At 45.1% G+C, this 20,000-nt stretch overlaps 6 protein-coding genes across 6 annotated transcripts in view; 3 read left to right on the plus strand and 3 right to left on the minus strand.

Annotated features, from left to right (window-relative positions):
• Positions 1–6,950, minus strand: part of LOC126570396 (dynein axonemal heavy chain 6) — a 14,850-nt gene extending 7,900 nt beyond the window's left edge. Inside the window, exons 1-7 of the mRNA XM_050228136.1 lie at positions 6,768–6,950; positions 6,423–6,694; positions 6,046–6,347; positions 4,659–4,815; positions 2,853–3,391; positions 1,118–2,799; positions 1–871 (exon numbers count right to left, since the gene is read on the minus strand). The exon at positions 1–871 is cut by the window's left edge and continues 405 nt beyond it. Coding sequence (XP_050084093.1) covers positions 1–871; positions 1,118–2,799; positions 2,853–3,391; positions 4,659–4,815; positions 6,046–6,347; positions 6,423–6,694; positions 6,768–6,794 — 3,850 coding nt within the window. The 5' untranslated portion in view covers positions 6,795–6,950. The remainder of the gene's footprint in view (positions 872–1,117; positions 2,800–2,852; positions 3,392–4,658; positions 4,816–6,045; positions 6,348–6,422; positions 6,695–6,767) is intronic.
• A 105-nt stretch (positions 6,951–7,055) lies between these two features.
• On the plus strand, positions 7,056–9,140 carry LOC126570531 (chromatin assembly factor 1 p55 subunit). Its single transcript, XM_050228349.1, has 2 exons — positions 7,056–7,427; positions 7,525–9,140. Exons 1-2 carry the CDS (start codon positions 7,406–7,408, stop codon positions 8,790–8,792), a joined length of 1,290 nt encoding a protein of 429 aa, XP_050084306.1. The 5' UTR covers positions 7,056–7,405; the 3' UTR covers positions 8,793–9,140.
• An 87-nt stretch (positions 9,141–9,227) lies between these two features.
• LOC126569469 (uncharacterized) lies at positions 9,228–10,715 on the minus strand. Its single transcript, XM_050226567.1, has 3 exons — positions 10,539–10,715; positions 10,386–10,479; positions 9,228–10,324 (listed from the first exon to the last, which is right to left on the minus strand). The coding sequence occupies exons 1-3, from the start codon at positions 10,566–10,568 to the stop codon at positions 9,465–9,467; spliced, it is 984 nt and encodes a 327-aa protein (XP_050082524.1). The 5' UTR covers positions 10,569–10,715; the 3' UTR covers positions 9,228–9,464.
• Positions 10,716–10,808: 93 nt separating this feature from the next.
• Positions 10,809–14,241, plus strand: LOC126569468 (poly [ADP-ribose] polymerase). Its single transcript, XM_050226566.1, has 4 exons — positions 10,809–11,148; positions 11,219–11,567; positions 11,643–12,749; positions 12,821–14,241. Exons 1-4 carry the CDS (start codon positions 10,890–10,892, stop codon positions 14,112–14,114), a joined length of 3,009 nt encoding a protein of 1,002 aa, XP_050082523.1. The 5' UTR covers positions 10,809–10,889; the 3' UTR covers positions 14,115–14,241.
• A 253-nt stretch (positions 14,242–14,494) lies between these two features.
• On the plus strand, positions 14,495–16,343 carry LOC126569705 (zinc finger protein 432-like). The gene is made up of 3 exons (XM_050226970.1): positions 14,495–14,710; positions 14,785–15,605; positions 15,669–16,343. Exons 1-3 carry the CDS (start codon positions 14,570–14,572, stop codon positions 16,297–16,299), a joined length of 1,593 nt encoding a protein of 530 aa, XP_050082927.1. The 5' UTR covers positions 14,495–14,569; the 3' UTR covers positions 16,300–16,343.
• LOC126569704 (GPI ethanolamine phosphate transferase 1) overlaps positions 16,259–20,000 on the minus strand; it is a 4,103-nt gene continuing 361 nt past the window's right edge. Inside the window, exons 2-15 of the mRNA XM_050226969.1 lie at positions 19,941–20,000; positions 19,517–19,874; positions 19,212–19,448; positions 19,008–19,155; positions 18,741–18,932; positions 18,420–18,666; positions 18,200–18,351; positions 17,930–18,135; positions 17,671–17,864; positions 17,390–17,580; positions 17,243–17,323; positions 16,978–17,169; positions 16,671–16,913; positions 16,259–16,595 (exon numbers count right to left, since the gene is read on the minus strand). The exon at positions 19,941–20,000 is cut by the window's right edge and continues 107 nt beyond it. Of these exons, the coding sequence (XP_050082926.1) occupies positions 16,572–16,595; positions 16,671–16,913; positions 16,978–17,169; positions 17,243–17,323; positions 17,390–17,580; positions 17,671–17,864; positions 17,930–18,135; positions 18,200–18,351; positions 18,420–18,666; positions 18,741–18,932; positions 19,008–19,155; positions 19,212–19,448; positions 19,517–19,874; positions 19,941–20,000 (2,525 nt within the window). The 3' untranslated portion in view covers positions 16,259–16,571. The remainder of the gene's footprint in view (positions 16,596–16,670; positions 16,914–16,977; positions 17,170–17,242; positions 17,324–17,389; positions 17,581–17,670; positions 17,865–17,929; positions 18,136–18,199; positions 18,352–18,419; positions 18,667–18,740; positions 18,933–19,007; positions 19,156–19,211; positions 19,449–19,516; positions 19,875–19,940) is intronic.

Below are 20,000 nucleotides of genomic sequence, written 5' to 3' on the forward strand. Positions count from 1 at the left end.
CGTTAAACAGTACGGCATCGTTGGCTAAAAATTTAGGAAGATTAGAATCACGAAGCGCTGATATCAGTGTTACATCCTCTGGTTGATCAGGAGAAGCGCGTTTCAGAGCCCCGGCCATCACAAGTACACTTTTCACTGCACGCATGCCAAAATCATAATGATCTTGCTGGCTCAATTGCTCACTACAGAGCTTATACATTTGAACCATCTTTTTTGCGAGCATCTTCGACCCTTCGAACCCTTCCGAATACAGAATTACTTCAGCAATGAGAGCATAGTCCGGAACCATCATCGAAATGGGACGAAATAAGGCCTTCAGGTTATCGGGCAACTCTGTGCGACCAGCATAACCGGGATTCATTGTAATGAAAGCAGCGCATGATGGCTTGAGCCGAATTTCACGTCCTTCGAAGAGAAAACGTTTCATCTTGGCCGCCTTCGCGTGACGAATCGTGATCAACTGCTGTGCAATTACCGAGAGCACCTCGATGTCAATTCGGTTGAACTCGTCGAAACAACACCATGCTCCGGATTGTGCCAACCCGGTGAAGAATCGCCCCATCATTTTGTAATCTAAACCATCGGAGCAGTTGAATACTACGCACTGGATGGCAAGAGCTTTGGCAAGATCCTTCGTAGTTTCCGTTTTACCCGTTCCAGCTGGTCCGGCTGGAGCACCACCTAGGTCCATCTGCAATGCTCCCATCAGGCAAAGATAGCATCGATCTGTTAGGGGTGTAATGACGAGCACACCAGAAGCACCAAGATATTCGTAGAAATAGGGCAAATTGGCTGATGCCATTTTCGTCTCCATCACTTCCGCATCGGATAGCCAATAGTAGCGCAGCATCTTGAGCCACTCAAAGTCGGATCTATAATGATGATAAAATCAATGTTTTACGTTACACCTTTAGTAACGGACCTTCTATAACACGATGGGTTTGACTTACGATTTTTGAACGCGTTTCTCTTTCATTCCAGAGACCATGTCCCTCGCATGAACATCAATCGTGATCAGAGCACACAGTATGTTTCGTGCCAGCTTCTTAATATTGGTTCGCGCGATCCTCGCCAGCACAGACAAATTATCGGTTAGCTGGATATGAAATTGTTGTAAGCTCTTGTCGACGTTATCGGATCCGTCAAGTATTTTATGCACATCAGCGGCCCATTGCTGCTGGGACACGGTGAGCACTACTTGGCTTGGGTGTTCCTGCATCCAATAGGATCGGTCTTTCAGGCCGTACGTACGATAGCCTTGCCGCATGTAGCGCTTCACCGCCAAAAACATGGCTTCCTCAACCTTCGACAACCAATCCTCTACGGCTCCACGAGCTTTTAAGCCGAGACCAAACTCTAAACGTTCGCCCTCCGGTGAGATCATTGCTTTAATGTCGTTTGTCATAACTGGTTCCTCGCCCGAAACCAACGTTTTCTCTGCAAATTCTATCATAGCGATAGCATCGAAACACTTTGGCAGATGCGGTTGCACTGCGAAAGGATTTTTGGTCTGGGCTAATATTTCCAGCAGCTCATCATTGGATAAAAAGTACAATCGAGGGAAGGCCATTCGTTTCACTTCCAGATAAGCCTCCAAGCAGCGGGTTACTTTTTCCAGCAGGACGTTATTAACTTGAAGCTGCTCTAGCACACCTTCGGCAGTCATTGCGGCCAACGCTAGCGGCGTTCTGTATGTTCGGCGCATTAAATCCTTCCATGCTTTATCGACCTGCAGAAACATTTGAGTTTCGTGAGGCAGTTGACGTTGAATATCCGGTGCCGAGAAGATAGCTTCAAGGTAAATCCACGACTGCTGACAGAGCATCCATTCGTCTAGTGTTCTCGAAAACAGATCCAACTGCGATACCCAATCATCGACTTTTGGTTTGATAGGGCCAACGTGCCGGGAAGCTGCCACGGTGCTCACATTTATACTGGATTCATCCAGAACAGTTTGAATTTCTTCTATTCCAGCCAAGACGAAAACATCACGATGATCTCGATGATTGACTACGCAAAGCTCGAATTCCTTCCATGCATTCTCTACTTTGTTGAGTAGCATTTCCAAACCTGCCTCGGCACTCGCCATGTTGGAAACTTCCATCAGCTCCGATGCAATATCCTCTTCAAAGGCATTCGCATCTTCAAACGTGTGGAGGTATATCTCGGTTTCCTCTGTTAAATGACGATTTAAAATTTGTTCAATCTTGATCCAATGGCGTGTCTTTAGAGCCGGATTACGCAAGAAGCCCAGCACCGGTATCTTGTCCTTAAATTCCTCCGCTTCTGCTTTCAATCTTGGGATGATGTCATTCTTAGGAAGATTTTTATCCAGCATGGCACAATTTTTAAGTATCTTGGTGTTTAGCGCTTCGACCTCCTCCATGTTCAATTCGTGAAAGTGTATCTCGTTCCAAATCTCCACCGATTCTTTCCACTGTTGCACACTATCCCAGAGTATTTGCCTTAGTTTCACTTCGTTAATCACCAGATCGAGCTTTTCAAATCGTGTAACCTCAAGCCGAAACTCTTTTTGATATTTCTTGTATTCCTGCGCTTTACGCTGGCACATGGTGAGTCGTTCGGAGAGATCAATCAAACAATCGCGAACACGAGCTTGATCAGAGGCTATATCGAGCAGCCATTCCTTTAACACCTCCTCCAGGATTTCCTCCACTTCGGAAAAGATCTTTGTTATGTCGGATTGTAAGCATAGATCAAACTTGTTAATAAGATCCTGTTTTTGTTCCCTTTTGCTTGTTAACATCTCCCTGATTTCAGTCAAAAATTCTTCCATGTCTGAAAAAAATAAAAATAAGTATTCGATCCTGCAACGCCTGCCTGTTTTTTACCTAAATATTTATCCTTATCTTCATCTGAAAATGCTACTTTGAAGTTTTGCATGATCTTTAGCGCATCATGCGCATAGTTTAGCTCCTTTTGCAAGCTCGCTAGGAGCTCGTGGCAAACTTCCAGATGGTTGAAATAGTAGATATAATGGTTGGTTTCCTCCGGTACAATCATTAGCTTCGTTTGTATCTCTTCTCCTTTCTGCTTTACGAAATTGATCTTTTCCATCGCCAAGCAAGGAATCGTTTCATCCAATACTGCCAGCAATTGCTGACAGATAGGACTAATTTCTTCCCGGAATGCGACTTGCTTCACTTGCAGCAATCCCAAAGGATGAGATTCTTGTATCTTCTCGAGCTCCATCATCTGATTGCAGAAACGTTCGCAGTAAGCTCGCAATACCTCCAGGTTCGTTTCGCCGCGGATAGCTCCATGGTCAACGGCAAGATTCTCTTGATATGATAAACGGATACGATCAAACTGCAGCACATACTCCTCTACATTACCGTAAGCCTCCATAATATCGTCAAGGATTGTTTTGCTGCAATTTGTGTTAAATTTACAAATATGGTTTAATTTTACAGCTGTGTAGGATTTGCTTACGTATCTCTCAACAGCTGTGTATCGTTGCTGATAATAAAATCCAAGCTTGGTGGGCTTTCATACAGGCGATCTTCCTTTTTTCCCATAATAGTCGGGCTGTAAGAAACAAAAAGATTGCTTTGTAAAAATATGTTGCTTGACGGCTATACTTTCAGGACTTACTGCGTGTAAATTTCAAAAAAATTATCGCCTTGAAATCGATCAATTTTATAAACAGTTTCCATGACCAGCGTTGTCAAGTCTTCAAACATTCTGAGCGTTATTTCCAGCGATGGATCCAAATCTATACGATTCGGTTTGAGCATCAGCTCCACGTTCATAAAAGGAGCCTTATGAACTCCCCCAGTATTCGAACTACTGTTAACGTAGGCGGAGAAAACCTTTGCAAGATTCCTAAACGACTCGCGTAAAATTTGATGCAGCAACGTGATCATCATCTGATCGGCACAACCGAGGAACCGGGTCAGTAAGCCACACAGCTTCCTTTTATTGGCCCTTTCCGTGAAGCTCATTATGTCCTTTAGCTTTTTCTTGTTAGTCACATTGAGTGCTTCATCGTGAGGGGAGAAACCTCGATCAATCAACGTATTGCAACAAGCTTCGTCTTTACGAAAAATAGATCCTGTTCAGTAGAGATGTTAAAGTAAGACGCCAAGCATAGGTTACTTACATAAAACCCGACGCATTTTCTCGTGCAGTTGATGCAGCAAATCTCGAACTCTCTCAAAGGTCATCATTTGAGTTTCAATAAAGTAAGGAAGATGCCAGTTTTCCGCGACGGATACATCGAAGAATCTAAACGCAACCAACTGAACAAACTCCTCCTGCATCGTTAGCAAAGCACGTGCCAGCCGCGGCAGAGCAATAAATGCCGATTCGGAGATTTTTTGACGGGCATTTTCGAATTTATACCATTTTATGTTTCGCTGCCATGTCCGGAATGCCTTTGCCTGGCGATAATGCTTGAAGGAGGCAATCTCTTTCAGCCTGAGATAATTGTGGTATTCAGTCAGCCATGCATCGAGCTCGGTAAAATGATTTTCAGTGTCACTCCAATACGTAACGCCATGGCGACTAACAGTGAAGTACTCATGCTTGTCCGCTTTACTAAACGGAACCTCCCTGCAAAGAACAGTATAGGATGAAGGAATAGTGCCCATGGGAACTAGCCACTAGCCGAATAAGCCACTCACAAAAAACTGTACGGCGTAAATAGTTCACTGCTCTTCGAGAAGGCATAGCTGAGAAATATGAAGCTGTTATCCTTCAACTGTTTTATTCTGTCCTCTATCAGAACATCCAAATCAATCGGTTGTGGAGTGTTCAGTTTTCGTGTTCTTGCTGCTATTCGCTTTTTCCGCTCTCTAGAAAGAATGAAAAAACCGATGCACTAAAAGACTCAGGCACGTTATTTCCAATATTACTTACTCGCCCAGAGCAAATGTAAAAGCGGCTTTTGGTTTCGTCAAAGCCGATTTCAATTTTTTCTGTCCTGTTGGTTTGCTCATTTTGAGAAAATGGCTTCTTTGCTCTACTGGTTCGTTTTTAAATATGCTTCTAGGATTCAACACTTTCCCCATGACAACCACCGAGTTTCCAACCACCGTTTCTAGGATACGCTATGCTGGTAGCAACCGAAATTAAACTGAAATCCAATTTCATTACTACACTTGTTGATTGCGACTTGGTTTCGTTTTTTGTGATACGAAGTCAACCATACGAGATTTACGGGTTACTTGAAACTCACACCAAATTTATTTCATTTCAAACAAAGCACATCATTTATGTTACAGAATTTTCTTAGTTTAAAAATTTAAAAATATACTCCAACTCCAACGCAGTATCCTCCTCCAAGTCAGTGCAATGAACTGCATTCATTACCTTATTCTTACCGAATTGAGCCCGCAAAGTTTGTGGTCTCGTCAGTTTGGCAACTTCCTGCGAAGGAAAAGAATATGTTACATGCCTTATACGGTCTATATTAGTTTCTTGTGCTCATACCGGGCATACAGGACCGCAGAGGTCGCGGAAACTTTGATATGTGCTGGAACTATCATCGTATTTGTTCGTAATTTCCATGGCAATACAGTCCCCACTGATCATTTGCATAACCATCGACTAAAATGCACATAATCGAGGGTCTTGCTCAATAGAATACTTCTAACAATGGTGGTATACTGGATGGACCATTGATTTACGAAGCTAATGAATTACCTCATACTCTGGGACGACGCTTTTATATACCTCCAAAAATTCCTCACAATTGGCTCGCTCAAAGTGGAGCATTTTCATAGCAGTTATTGTAAATTTTTTCCGCAATATCTCTGTAATGATATCTCCCGCTTTTCCCTCTCGAACAGCATGAGGTTTTATAATGCATAACGTACTATTTGTGAATAGTGCTGACGAGCGCAGCACTAATTTGATATCATTATTTTGGAATATAAAACGCGACTCCTGAAAAACAGCACGAGGAACAGAAAAGGAAGTGAATGCCAATGACTTACCAAGTGCAAGTGAGATTAACAAAAAGGTTTACATTAGCTGCATCATCCGGCGATCGAGAACAGTACACATCGGCTCCGTAAAGACCACGAAAGGTGTTGGCAGCGTTTTCTCTGGCTTCACATACAGACTCTGGGCCACACAGTTCACGATATTGATTGTACGCGTTTTTGCCAATGATCTCAAGGGCTACGAATGATTGACTCGGCATGCAGTCCATAAGATAGCTTAAACCGGAGGTATCTGAACGCACAGATTTGAGCATTGAGGAATAGTTTTCATCGATCTTCAACATCGCCAACCGTCGAACACCAAGGCCCGCCTCGTGTATCTTTGAAAGTATCTCTCCCAAGTGCAGCAGAGCTTCGGCCTTAATCATACCGAAGGATCTGAAAAATGGCAAAGAAATCAATTACTAAAAGGTGATCTATTGCTCTGAAGCTCTTGCTATTCATGCTACTCACAGCTGCTCGTTGGCTTTCTTGCTTCGGGTCTTCTGGTCACCAAAGTCAAGAATGTCGATGTGCTTTCCGAAAATCAGGAGTTTGGCACCGATGAAAAAATCGTTTTCACTCAGTTCCTCGATCTTGGTGCGGCGGAGAAACGTTTTTCTAGTTTTCACATCAATCAACTCCACCGAGTTATCGCTGGGAAAAAAGCTGACGACCAGCTGGCGGTTTAGATCGGCCTCCTTCTGGTACCATTCCCCCAAATACACGCTGCATCCGTTGGCGCTCTAAAATTAATTCGGAGAAGTGCCGGGTGGGTTTGAAGGATCCTATCAGTGCTTTTTCGCCAAACACACTTACCTGTCCACACTGTCCTGGTTTGCTCATTTTGAGAAAATTATAATACCAAAAATCACTATTTCACACGACCGTTTGTGTTTGCAACCAAATTATCTTGCGAAAGACTGTTAACCAAATTAAGTGAAGTTTAATTAAGTTTGTTTACTCTGATAAAGCCGCCGACCGTTGTTGTCAAGGAAACGGAGAGCGGATCCGCTTTCAAATGGCTTGACCAATGTACCTGAGCTAGCGTCCAGCTCGATTCACGTGCGTACCAATAGGCACCAAAATTGGTCAATGTGTCAGGCTTCTGCCGGCTTTGAGCTCCCGTTTCACCAAGCCAATGCGGCCACCTGGGCTGGCCGCCATATTCCAAATTTGTGCTAGAGCGTGCGGCAGAATTCTGGGAACGCTTTTTTGTGCATGGTGCGAGAGTACGAAATCACGGAACAGGAAAAGAGATCAAAACGCACGATTATTTCGTGTCGAAAGTGCCTCTGGAAAAACCGGCAAGGATATTTGCTGTTTCGGAGCCAACACCGCTTTCCGCTTTCCGGTCGCCGAGAAGAAAGCTAGCAATTTGGCGGGAGTGCAGGAGCAGAACGACGCCGGAAATTATTTTGTCACCCGTTGCTGGTTGTTGAGTTTTACGTGTTGAAATGGGCGAACGACCTGATGGCGGTAAGTGGAAAATGGATTTTCGCTTCGCTAAAATTGCACACTGATCCCTACGGATCTTCATGGGTTTCATGTTTTCTTTTTCTTATCCGTTCTACAGCGGAAGCCTTCGATGATGCGGTCGAGGAGCGCGTCATCAATGAGGAGTACAAAATTTGGAAGAAAAACACCCCTTTCCTGTACGACCTGGTCATGACACACGCGCTCGAATGGCCATCCCTGACCGCCCAGTGGTTGCCGGATGTAACGAAGCCGGAGGGGAAGGACTACTCCGTACATCGGCTTATCTTGGGCACCCATACCTCGGACGAGCAGAATCATCTGCTGATTGCAAGTGTTCAGTTGCCGAATGAGGATGCCCAGTTCGATACGAGTCACTTCGATAACGAAAAGGGAGAGTTCGGTGGGTTCGGATCGGTGTCGGGTAAGATCGAGATCGAAATCAAGATCAACCATGAAGGTGAAGTGAACCGGGCGCGTTATATGCCGCAAAATCCGTGCGTCATTGCCACCAAAACTCCCTCGAGCGACGTACTGGTGTTTGATTACACAAAGCATCCGAGTAAACCGGAACCGAGCGGCGAATGCCACCCGGATCTTCGACTCCGCGGTCATCAAAAGGAGGGATACGGACTGTCGTGGAACCCGAATCTGAACGGATATCTGCTATCGGCCAGTGACGATCATACGATCTGTCTGTGGGACATCAATGCCACACCAAAGGAGCACCGCATTATTGATGCGAAAAATATCTTCACTGGCCACACCGCCGTGGTGGAGGATGTTGCTTGGCACTTGCTGCACGAATCACTGTTCGGATCGGTGGCCGACGATCAGAAGCTTATGATTTGGGATACGCGATGCAACAATACCTCGAAACCATCCCACACCGTGGACGCACACACGGCTGAGGTGAACTGCCTTAGCTTCAATCCCTACTCGGAGTTCATTCTGGCAACCGGATCGGCTGATAAAACCGTGGCCCTCTGGGATCTGCGCAACCTTAAACTTAAACTACATTCGTTCGAGTCGCACAAAGATGAGATTTTCCAGGTGCAGTGGTCGCCGCATAACGAAACTATTCTCGCCTCCTCCGGTACCGATCGCAGGCTGCACGTTTGGGATTTGTCGAAGATTGGCGAAGAGCAGAGCACCGAAGACGCCGAGGACGGCCCACCTGAGCTGCTGTTCATTCACGGTGGACACACAGCCAAGATATCGGACTTCTCCTGGAATCCCAACGAACCGTGGGTCATCTGCTCGGTGTCGGAGGACAACATAATGCAAGTTTGGCAGATGGCCGAAAACATGTACAACGACGAAGAACCGGATGTCCCCGCCAGTGAGGTCGAGGGCGGAGCTCCGTGATTAGATTTGGCGTCTTCATTCCATGTTTTCCGCTCGTTTCCGTTTCCCTTTCGTGTAATTGTAGTATCCGATGCAGAAGGCTGGCGCCTCGATCACCACTGGTGTGCAACGATCCGAGAGTTGCCGATATTTTGTTTCTTTCCTTTCTTATGTCTCATTAGTTTCACCCAATCCGATTCACATCTTATTCCTTCAACACTCCGGTTCAGCGTTGTGATCGGACGCAAGGAATCCTGCTTCATACAATTTATATATATGCATCTAGCACTGAAGAATCAATAATGTATGTGAATACGCAAGGCACATTTTGATTTGCCAATAACGAATAAAAAGATTTTTTAAAGATAATTGCACGCTTCACCATTATTTCCACAGAAATGGGAACAACAGCAATAACACGTGAGAGTGAATGAGTTCTGTTGTTCACGGAAACCATAGAATTTGTCACGAATACTGTGACAATATTGATATTTTATTTCATTAAGTTGCAAACACGCGAACACACTGCCTTCAACCGTGTGCAGAGTTATTGAAAATGTCCGACTAATTCAGCGGTTTTGTTCTTATTCCTAGAGTATAAACGCGCTACTCAACTTGTGTTACGGTATATTTGCCATGATGCTCCTTCTTGCTACTCCGGTGGACATATGAGACGCCATCGCTCATTCAATTTTAGGCGGCCGTCTTAAACCGTTCCAACCGCTGTCTAGCCTTTTCGGCATAATCGATCGAGTTGACACTGGCCGTCTTCCCAGATCCGTTCGCCACCGAAGCCGGTTGTGCAAAACGAGCTTGTCGCTTGGCAAGCTTCTCCTCTTGTTCAATTTTCGACATCTTCGATGAAACTGAACATCCAAAACGCTCCGCGCGTTTTTTAAGTGCATCAATTGATGCTGCCGGAGCGCTACCTCCGGTCGGCCCAGCGCTGCTGCTGTTGCTTTGGATGCTATCTGCAGTAAGACCGAACCTTGCTGCGCGTGCCTGCAGTTTATCTTTTCCAGAGGTCACTACGCTGCTTGTACTGGTGGTCGCGGCTGATGGCGAGGGTTCCGTTTTGGCAAATTTTTTTGCACGCATCTCCAACCGTTCTAGCGCAGTCAGCTGGCCAAGCTTGATGACTTTCTTTTCCGGTTCACCATCGCTTCCACTGCCTGCACTGATGGCCTGGCGCTGGGGCTTCGGCTCTTCCGTTGATTCCGATGCTGGTGTAGAAGAAGTAGAGTCCAGCACAGGGAGAACAGGCTTCGTAATGGAGATGTTTCTTTTCAATGCTATCTTTTTCGGCGGGGACGTTGCCGACGCCGTATCAGTGTCCGTAGAATGCGTTTCTTGCACCATCGAGAGAGATTTCAGTGGTTCCTCCGGAGACTTGGACTTTGATTTCTCACTTGGCGTCGGAGACATCAGGATCTGCTCTTCCTCACCAACCGGATCGGTGAGATCCTTGTCCTCATCGAGCAAGTCGTCGTTCAAATCGTCATCGTCCAGCAAATCTTCCGAGTTGGCCGTGTCTTCCAGCACATCGCCGCCATCTAGAAGAGCGCGAACGTTAGTAGCATATCTATGTTGGATCCTTTTGCAAAACGGACTAACCTAACAGAGCACACTGCAGCCGATCCACGAGTTCATTTTTATTCCCCATTACGCTTAGGCCGCGGGCCTTCAATTCCTTCTTCAGATCCGCTACCTGCGAAGTGAAAAAAGTGAAACACCGTTCGAGGACGCCGTTGCCAGCAAAATGCTTACCTTCATCTTGGAAATATCGTTCTCACTCATTTTCACTCGACTCCGGGATGTTCTCAAATTTCTCAAGCACACGAAAAACGATGACTATGCGATTGGTGCGCTTTTGTAAAAAGTAAAAACTCCAAATTTCCACAAATCCAGTCTTCTGGCGGCCTACAAATTTGTTGTTTATCTTTGACGTTTTTGACAAAGCAACCCCCGTAACAACCCCCGGGACCTGGTTTTGTGGCAGCGCCGATTTCCCGCCACGCTCCTGTCAAACAACCGCGCTCAACGCCGCACAACCGCAAGGCCTTGGTGCTCTGGAAAAACCGTGGTCGTGAAATTTCGTGTCCGTCGTGAAAAGTAGAAATGGATGCGCAACAGCTCCCTTTCCTGGCCGAATATTCCAAAAGCAACCGTGCTTCCTGTCGACTTTGCAAACAGAAAATCGACAAGGATGTTCTGCGTCTGGCCGCTATGGTCCAATCGCCGGTGCACGACGGAAAGGTGGCGCAGTGGTACCATGAAGATTGTTTCTTCAAAAAGCAAAGACCCAGCACCGAGGGCGACGTAGCACACTTCGAGGCTCTGCGGTATGAGGATCAAAAGAAGTTACGTGATAAGATAGGTAACATAATAATGTACTATATCAACGTACCACGGTTATCTCATGCTTTTTCTTGATTTTTAATCGCTAGCGACCCTTGCCAGCGTTACCGTCGTACCTACGGCGACGAAGGGAAAAGGCAAGAAACGTTCAGCAGCCGAAGGACAAGCGCTAAAGGATTATGGCGTCGAGTATGCTGCCTCGGGTCGGGCACTTTGCCGGGGGTGCGAGCAGAAAATCCTGAAAGATGAGGTACGCATCAAGAAGGTGGCATACGATACTGAGGTTGGCATGAAGTACGGCGGACAACCGTTATGGCATCATGCGGAATGCTTCGCCAAACTGCGCGCCGAATTGGGATACTTCGACAAGGCCGACTCTCTTCCAGGCTTCCGTTCGATGAAGAAAGCAGATCAAAATCAGCTCAAAGAACTTCTTCCGTAAGTCGATAAAGAGGAAAAAGGAGTTCTTTAAACTAGCGGCCAAAGTGAATAATATCTTATCCGTTTCTGTAGGCCCATCAAGGTGGAAGATGTTCCAGCGAAAAAGGTGAAAGAAGAAGTGAAGGATGAAGTTGATAAGGCTATCGACGATGCAAACGAAAAACAGATGGCCGAGCAGCAGAAAGCGTTCTATAAAATCCGCGATAAGTTAAAGAGCCTAGGCGTGAAGAAGTCGGAACTAATCGAAATTCTAGAGTACAATAATCAGGAGGTGCCAGAAGGTAACGATCCGGTGCTGGACCGAGTATGTGACATAATAACGTTCGGTGCCCTTGAACGATGCTCTAAATGCGGAGGCCAGTTTGCTCTTCAAAAGTCGGCATATGTTTGTGAGGGAAATCTTACTGAATGGACCAAGTGTATGCATGCGGAGAAGGTTCCGGCCCGGAAGAAAACCAAAATACCGTCGGATATCAAATCGGAATACGCTTTTTTGAAATCCTATAAATCCGTCGTGAGTGATCGTCTGATTCGCTATGTTCCACCAAGCGTCAGCACAGTTACGACCAAGCTGAAAAAAGAAGAAGATGTGGCATCCGAAGTAAAGGAACCAAAGGTGAAACGCGAGAAGCCTCCACTCTACAATATGGAATTCGTAATCCTTGGTAAAACGGCTACTCCAAAGGATAAGCTTAAACTAAAAATTCAGAAAATGGGTGGGAAGGTGGTGACCAAGATCACTAACCATACGGCAGCGATCATATCCACGCCAGAAGAAGTGGATGGAATGAGCAAGCGCATGGAGGAAGCCAAAGAATTTCAGATTCAGGTGGTGCCGGAAGAGTTTTTGGAGGATGCAAAGACGGGCAACGCTTTATCCTTCATCACTAGCCGAGCCCTTTGCGATTGGGGTTCGGACCCTCATACACGTATACCTGCAGAGGAGGAAAGCAAATCGCGCTCGAAGAAAAGCATTTATGAAAAATCGGTACCCACCAAGGTCAAGCTACAGCTTAAGAGCGGATTGGTCGTTGATCCCGACTCTGGTTTGGCAGACAAAGCGCACGTGTTCCGGAAGGGAGACACAATCTTTAATTGCGTGCTAAACAAGGTTGACATCCAGCAAGACAAGAACTCCTTCTACAAACTGCAGATACTTGAAGCTGATAATCGTAACAAGTATGTCTTGGGAGAACACTAGCAACGGATTTGTTTATTAATGGTTTCTTTATGCCTTTTTTTATCTTTAGGTTCTGGTTGTTCAGGTCTTGGGGTCGTATCGGAACGACGATCGGTGGCACTAAGGTGCAGGACTATGGCAACGCGATGGATGCTATTATAGCTTTCACTGAATTGTTCTATGAGAAAACAGGGAACGAATGGCGAAAGCATAACACCGAATATAGCAAGATGCCGGGCATGTTCTACCCAGTCGAGATCGATTATGGCGAAATGAAAATGAAACGATTGACGGAGGATAACACAGTTCCCGCTAAAATTCCCTCCCAGGTGCAGGATTTGATCCGAATGTTATTCGACGTAGAAGCCATGAATCGGGTCTTGCTCGAGTTCGAGCTAGATATGGAAAAAATGCCGTTAGGAAAGCTATCGCAGAGGCAACTTCAATCCGCCATGAAAATACTCTCGGAGCTATCCGACCTGATCACTGGCAGTGGATCAAATGCCCAGTTCATCGATGCTTCGAACCGGTTCTATTCGTTCATTCCGCATAACTTTGGAGTTTCCGCGCCGAAGGTGCTGGATACGCTTGAGCAAGTGAAATCCAAGCAAGACATGCTGGAAAGTTTGATCGAGATCGAGGTCGCCTACTCGTTGCTGAGCAAGGGCGAATCAAACAACGAGAAGAATCCACTGGACGTGCACTACGAACAGTTAAAGACGGAGATCGAGCCGATGAAGCGCGATACGGAAGAGTTCAAGATACTTCAAGAGTATGTGCGCAATACGCACGCCACTACACATAAGGATTACGAGTTGGAAATTCAGGAAATTTTCCGCATCAAACGCAAGGGAGAGGATCGTCGGTACAAACCATTCAGTAATCTGCACAATCGCAAGCTCTTATGGCACGGTTCGCGATTGACCAACTTTGTGGGTATTTTGACGCACGGCTTAAAGATCGCACCTCCGGAGGCACCGGTTACCGGGTACATGTTCGGCAAGGGCATCTACTTTGCGGACATGGTATCTAAATCGGCAAATTACTGTTGCACAAATCCAAAGGATTCAACTGGATTGATGTTGCTGTGCGAGGTAGCGCTGGGCGATATGCAAGAGTACACGAACGCTCACTACGTGAACAAGCTGCCGGCAAATAAGCACAGCGTAAAGGGTATCGGTCGCACACAACCGGATCCGAAAGCGGCGCACGTGCGCCCGGACGGTGTAGAGATTCCGCTCGGAAAAGGTGTGACCGATGGAAAATTGAGCAGTTCATTGTTGTACAACGAGTATATTGTTTACGACGTTTCGCAGGTCAATTGCAAGTACTTGTTCAAGATGAATTTCAAGTATAAGTACTAATTATCCTTCTAAAACTGCGTTGATCGCGACTGCGTTACCAGTTAAAATTTTCTTTTCTCCTCTGTCTTTTTACCATACAATCATTATTCGTTGAAATGCATAGAAAAGCGAATAAAATATAATGTAACCCCGATTAACTGGGTTCGCATTTTGTGTGTTATTTCTTTACGAAATTGAAATTACGAGTTATCAGGGAATACATTTTTAAACTGAAAATTGCGCCTTTTTATTTTTTAAGTTGTGTGCATAAACATGCATTGTTAGCTCCCCCCGCGGGCAAAATCATACAGCAGAATAGTGACGCTATTCTGCTGTATGATTTTGTCCGCGGGGCCGGTGGCTGTCAACAGATATTTAAGCCGGATAGATTTTGCTGTGGTTCGCTGAAAACGCTCAGAAAAATCGTCACTTTTGATGCAGAAATTATAAAGTTTTAACAAAAGAATCCGACATTAATGGAAACCAGCACAGTTATTTTACCGGAAGCCTGTCGTTGCTGCTTACTTGAGGATCAAAATATGGTCGAAATATTCGATGTTTTGGACGAGTTCGGGACCAAGATCAGCGACCTCATCGAGCGCCACGGCAGGGTCACGGTAAGCATATGATCCATTTGAACGTGGTGTCCAGATTACTTAGACTTACAATATCTTCCGAAACTCTCTTGCAGATATTGCAAAATGATGTATATTCGAAACAGATTTGTTTTAACTGTCTTGACAGTGTGGCCAAATCGGAGCGGTTCTCGCTCCGTTGCCAGAAGACAAATTCATTGTTGCTCAGTTTGGTGATGGAACAGCTGAATTGCAACGACCATGCAGTATCTATCGATGCGATTGCGGATCCGGAAAATCATCAATCGGAAAGTGATGCGTCGTATGTAATAATTACACCAGACACTTCCGCAGAGGATTCAACCGGAACGGCAACACAAAATGCTACTGTGGTGCAGTGTGTGCTTGTGGACGATTGTGAAGTCAGTCAGCTGGCAAGACCAAAGGAGTGCGAAACAGGCGAGGATATGTCACTGTATTGTATCGAGGAGGGTGACCAAGAGGAGCATATTCAACAGGACATAATTCATGAAGAACTTGGATTGGTTGCGGAACAGTTCACACAGCATCTGAATAGCATTATCACAAACGAAAGAAACACCGCAAATAGCTCCCTCGTCACCATCGCCGAAGATGGTTTGCTCGAGGAACCATCCGCGAATTCATCAATACAGAGAGTTTTGCTTTTGGACAACCAAACGGATGGCGATACGGAATATTACATAGAAGAGGAAGAGATGGTGGATGAAACTGTTGCCGAGCCACTCGGTGCATATGACGATTACGATAGTAATTCTGCAACGGAACGCAGACAGAAACAGTTTGAACACTATTGCGAACAATGTGGGGCATCATTTGTTCTAACAAAAAACTTTGCTATACATCTTCGGGTGCACGAAATGATTGCATGTAAACATTGTTTGGAAACATTCGACAGGTTTGTGAAGAGTTAAATGTAAGCTTTCTCAGACCATTAGTAATAATACAAATTGTCTTTCAGTGTTGATGATTGTAGCCTTCACGAATCAAAATGTCGACGAACCATGACGTCCAATAACCCATCACAAAGGAGCAGTTTAACCAGCGAGCGGCGTAGTGGAACAGTAACGACACGCAAAAAAACTTTCCCTTGCCCACAATGTGGCAAGAACTTCATCTGCGCTTCCGCTCTGTTAGCGCACTCGCGCACGCACACGGGAGAGCGGCCGTTTGAGTGCAAATATTGCGGCAAGCGCTTCTCCACACCTACGGGTCAGGATTTACACGAACGACGCCATTTGGGCATCAAAACGCATCATTGTCAAATCTGTGGCCGAAAATTTACCGAAAAAAGCAATCTCGAGGTGCATGTTCGTTCGCATACGCAAGAAAAGCCGCATATTTGCACTGTCTGTAATCGACCGTTTGGAAGGGTATATCTGTTACAGCTGCACATGCGGACGCATACTGGCGAGAAACCGTACACGTGCGAGACTTGTGGGAAAGGATTTACACAGCATGGCGATCTGGCAGCTCATCGTCGAATCCACAGTGGCGAACGTCCCTACGCTTGTGATATTTGTGGAAAAACGTTTACCAAGAGTAACACGCTTAGTCAGCATCGAAAAACCCACGAAAAGCAACGATTATAAACGTATGCGTTCTATTTCGCTTATCTGCTTTGTTGTGTTATGTCTATCTGTGTTATGTGTTTTGAGGTTCCTGCTGGTTTCTGCTGGTCGACCTTACTTTAGAAAAATCCTTAACCCAATGGTAATTGTTCTCGTTTCTTAAGCAGGTTCTCGATAAGCGAGAGCTGTATCTGTACCTGTTTGTTCAGTACTCGTTCCATCCGGTAGACTGATTCGCTTTGTTGGAACGTCCTTTGTGGCGATTTCTTCGCTAACTTTATTTTTGCGAAAAATTAAACACTCCTTCGTCGCGTTATCTACAACGATAAAACGAATGGTGGGTAAAAGACTGATAATGAAACATCATATTTTTCTGTTCACTCAATTCTCACTTTATTGGAAACGGGTAAACCTTCTGGCTGGGTGTTTGCATCCACGAAGGACCATTCTGTTATAAGGCGGGAAAATTCGTAGAGCATCATCACCACGATGGTCGTGCATTGCATGATGACGAAATGAGAAATCGAGGTACCGATATCCAGCCACGAGCCTTCGTTGCGGACGAGAAAGAAAAAGTTCAAACACATCACATCGCACAAGATAAGCGTAAGTGTGAACAGCTTATTCTTTGGAACCTGCCAACGAAAAAGGATTTGTTTCAATTGGATTTGTTTCATTTGATATGACTTGCCAACGTACGGATGTTACGATCACGATAGCTCTCAAAATACACACGACGAGCACAACCGGAATCAACAGCTTAAGTATAATTAGGGCCATCATAGTGAAGGGAGAAAAGCTTGCTACGAAACATCGAACCCAGTTCGGATCGAACGAACTGACCGTCGCCAGGTTGCCCGTCCCAAAAAACGATGTTAACAGCAACAGTATCTTTAATACGACAAATGACATGATCAGTGATGATTAGCGATTGAGCTAAAAAATAAATGGTATTTATCCTTACAAAGGCCCATGTTTGGCGAGTTTGCTGCACACCGATCGATAGCGTATGTTTTTGTGACGAATGAAACCGTGTGCTATGGAACTGCAAAACGAGCGATAGAAAAGAAATAGTAATACTCCATCTCTATACGTAATCTTAGCATCTTACCGTTAAAGTTCCATGAGTGATGAGACACTCTGCTTCTAGCCAACCATAAAGCGTTAGGCAGAAGGAGAGGAGAAACAGAGGTTCGTAGGACAATGAAAGCATCGTGTATGGGATACTTAGACCGCTAATCAAACCCAACGTACGGTCAGCAATAGTACTACGTGTGAATAGTGGCATCAGTAATCCTATCACTGCAAAAAACGAAGTGTATTATATATTGCATGGGATTACTGCGTAAATTGTTTAGTAACGATCGATTTTCACGATCCTATGTGGCTTACCAGAAAATATCCAGCATAGTGCTCGATTCCGCAGTGGGATCGAGAGGTTTAATTCGATAACGTAGATAATATACAGCATATTAACGGCGTTCAATAGGTGCACAACTATGCTAGCGCGTGTCACAAATTGTGGAAGAGTTAAGTTACGAATAATTGTCATATTCGCAACGGTCCACACAATGATAGATATGATTCTAAAACAGAAATTTATAATCATCACAAGTCTATATGTGTAATAATTGTGATATCGTGTACATACAATAAGTAAACGTTCGAATCGATACGACCAACTTTTGGGATCAGAGGAAATGCAATCAGAAGAAGCGAACCGCAAATCCATCGAACTCTGACCGATCGCACCATATTGGAGCCATCATTTTCAACGCTTTTCATTCCAACTGTTACAACACAACAATGTACAAAGAGAAGGACGCCCAGTAGGCGCGGCTCCATAAATGAAAATACCTAAAAGGTATCAATAGGGATTTTAAAACCCTTCGTTTAAACCCTATGATAATTGCATCCTTACCAGTGCCTCTGCAAAAACTATGAATCCTAGACCATAGAATATACATTGGAGCGTAAACAGGGATTTGTACTCTCGCCATTGTATGATAATGTAGCCCCAAACAGCTACAGGAGCTAGAAAATAGAAAATTGCCAACGAAGGAGTTTTTTGTGCTGCAAACAAATGATTTCTTCATTAATCATAAAATCGAAGCTGGGTTATTTTTAAGATGGATACTCACCGATGTTAAGACTTAAAACAAGAAAACCAACTAATCCGCTTAACACATAGCCTGCCACTCGGCTGGTATTGTTGGAGGGAGATTCAGGATTATTCTTGCTAGCAACAGTAAACGTCTGTCTGGTAAGCATCAGTATCCATCCCAACATCATCATCGTTAAAGCAAACAGCAACTCGGACTGATAGTACGTTTGAAAGTATCGAATCGCTTCCAGGGTGAGACTCATAAGCATATCACACAGTTTTTGCTGAAACATCAAAACGGCAATCGCCATAAAGTTCGTGAAGGAACGAGGTGATACATCCCGATGCCTATACTTACGGCTTGTATATATTTTCCTTCCTCCGTTAAATTTTCAATTTGTCCAACAAAGTTTTCGATCATTATTTTAAAGTTCTTCTGTTTCGTTGTGGCGAGCGACTGGAACATTTTTTGTTCGGCTTCATTCTGCCAGTAATAGTATTGTTGTAGTAATTGTTCTGCATTGTTCCACATTGCCCATGTTGCGTACTCCTGATATAGGAAAAAAAGTTAGATTTGGCCAAATAACGTTTGGAAACAGGAAAACCTTCTTGCTATTTTGCTTACCTCGGAAACGTTCAGTAACTGCCGTGGTAATATTCCTAAACTATTCTTTGGTACGGCTATTCCCAGAACAGCAGACATGAACGGGGCTACATCTGCCTGACTAAACTGAGCAACGGGAATGCTGTGTCCATCCAGTTGTAGAGAGGTACTGTTGTTGGGAAAGTTGTCAGAACTATACGTCTGGTGAAAGGATGAGTTCCTTACCTCTCATCAGTTGTTTTCAGAGTCGTTCTATTCCAACGTCCGATGCCAGCACCCCACGCTACAAATGGTGTTTCCGTTTCAAACGTATCCCCTGATCCGTGCGATCCCTTATCAGTCATGCCATGATCGGACGTGAAAATATAGGCCGTTTTTCCATCGTATCCAGTGCTGCGTTCCATAAGTTCCACTGTCGATTCAATGCCTTTATCGACGGTGATCAAATTTTCGGCAAACAGTCTGTTACGATTGCATCCAAAAGTTAATCCACGGGGCTTGGGAACAGATACGATTCCTGGCACACTTACAAAGAGTTTGGCTTATATACATGACCGGCTGTGTCTAGGCCGAGAAGATGGAGAAAAAAAATAACTTTCTTCCGTGCGAGTACGTCCTGACTAGTGGCGGTATCGGATAGAAACCGTCTTACTCGGTCGAAGACCCAAATATCCAGCAACGAAGTGTTGGCGGACTGTGTGAACAGTTCATCGCGAGCTGCATACGCATCCGTGTGGACTCGGCCATCGGTAGCTCCACGAGAAAACATGTTCACGATATCCGGACTTCCCCAGCACCAACTTGCACTGGAACGATTCAGGACCGAATCGAATTCGACCGGGTTTTCCTTCCATCCCTTGAACACAGCGCTCGGATCTTCATACACGCCTGGAAACAGAGAAGTAGCGTAGCATTATCAAGCTAGCGGCGAGACTCCCTGCCGATTCAAATTACCTCCCAACAGTGCAGCATGTCCAGGCCTCGATTCCGTGGGCACCCGGGTGTTGGAAATTC

This window comes from Anopheles aquasalis, chromosome 2 (assembly GCF_943734665.1).
Source record: "Anopheles aquasalis chromosome 2, idAnoAquaMG_Q_19, whole genome shotgun sequence".
In the NCBI taxonomy this organism is placed as follows: Eukaryota; Metazoa; Arthropoda; class Insecta; order Diptera; family Culicidae; genus Anopheles; species Anopheles aquasalis.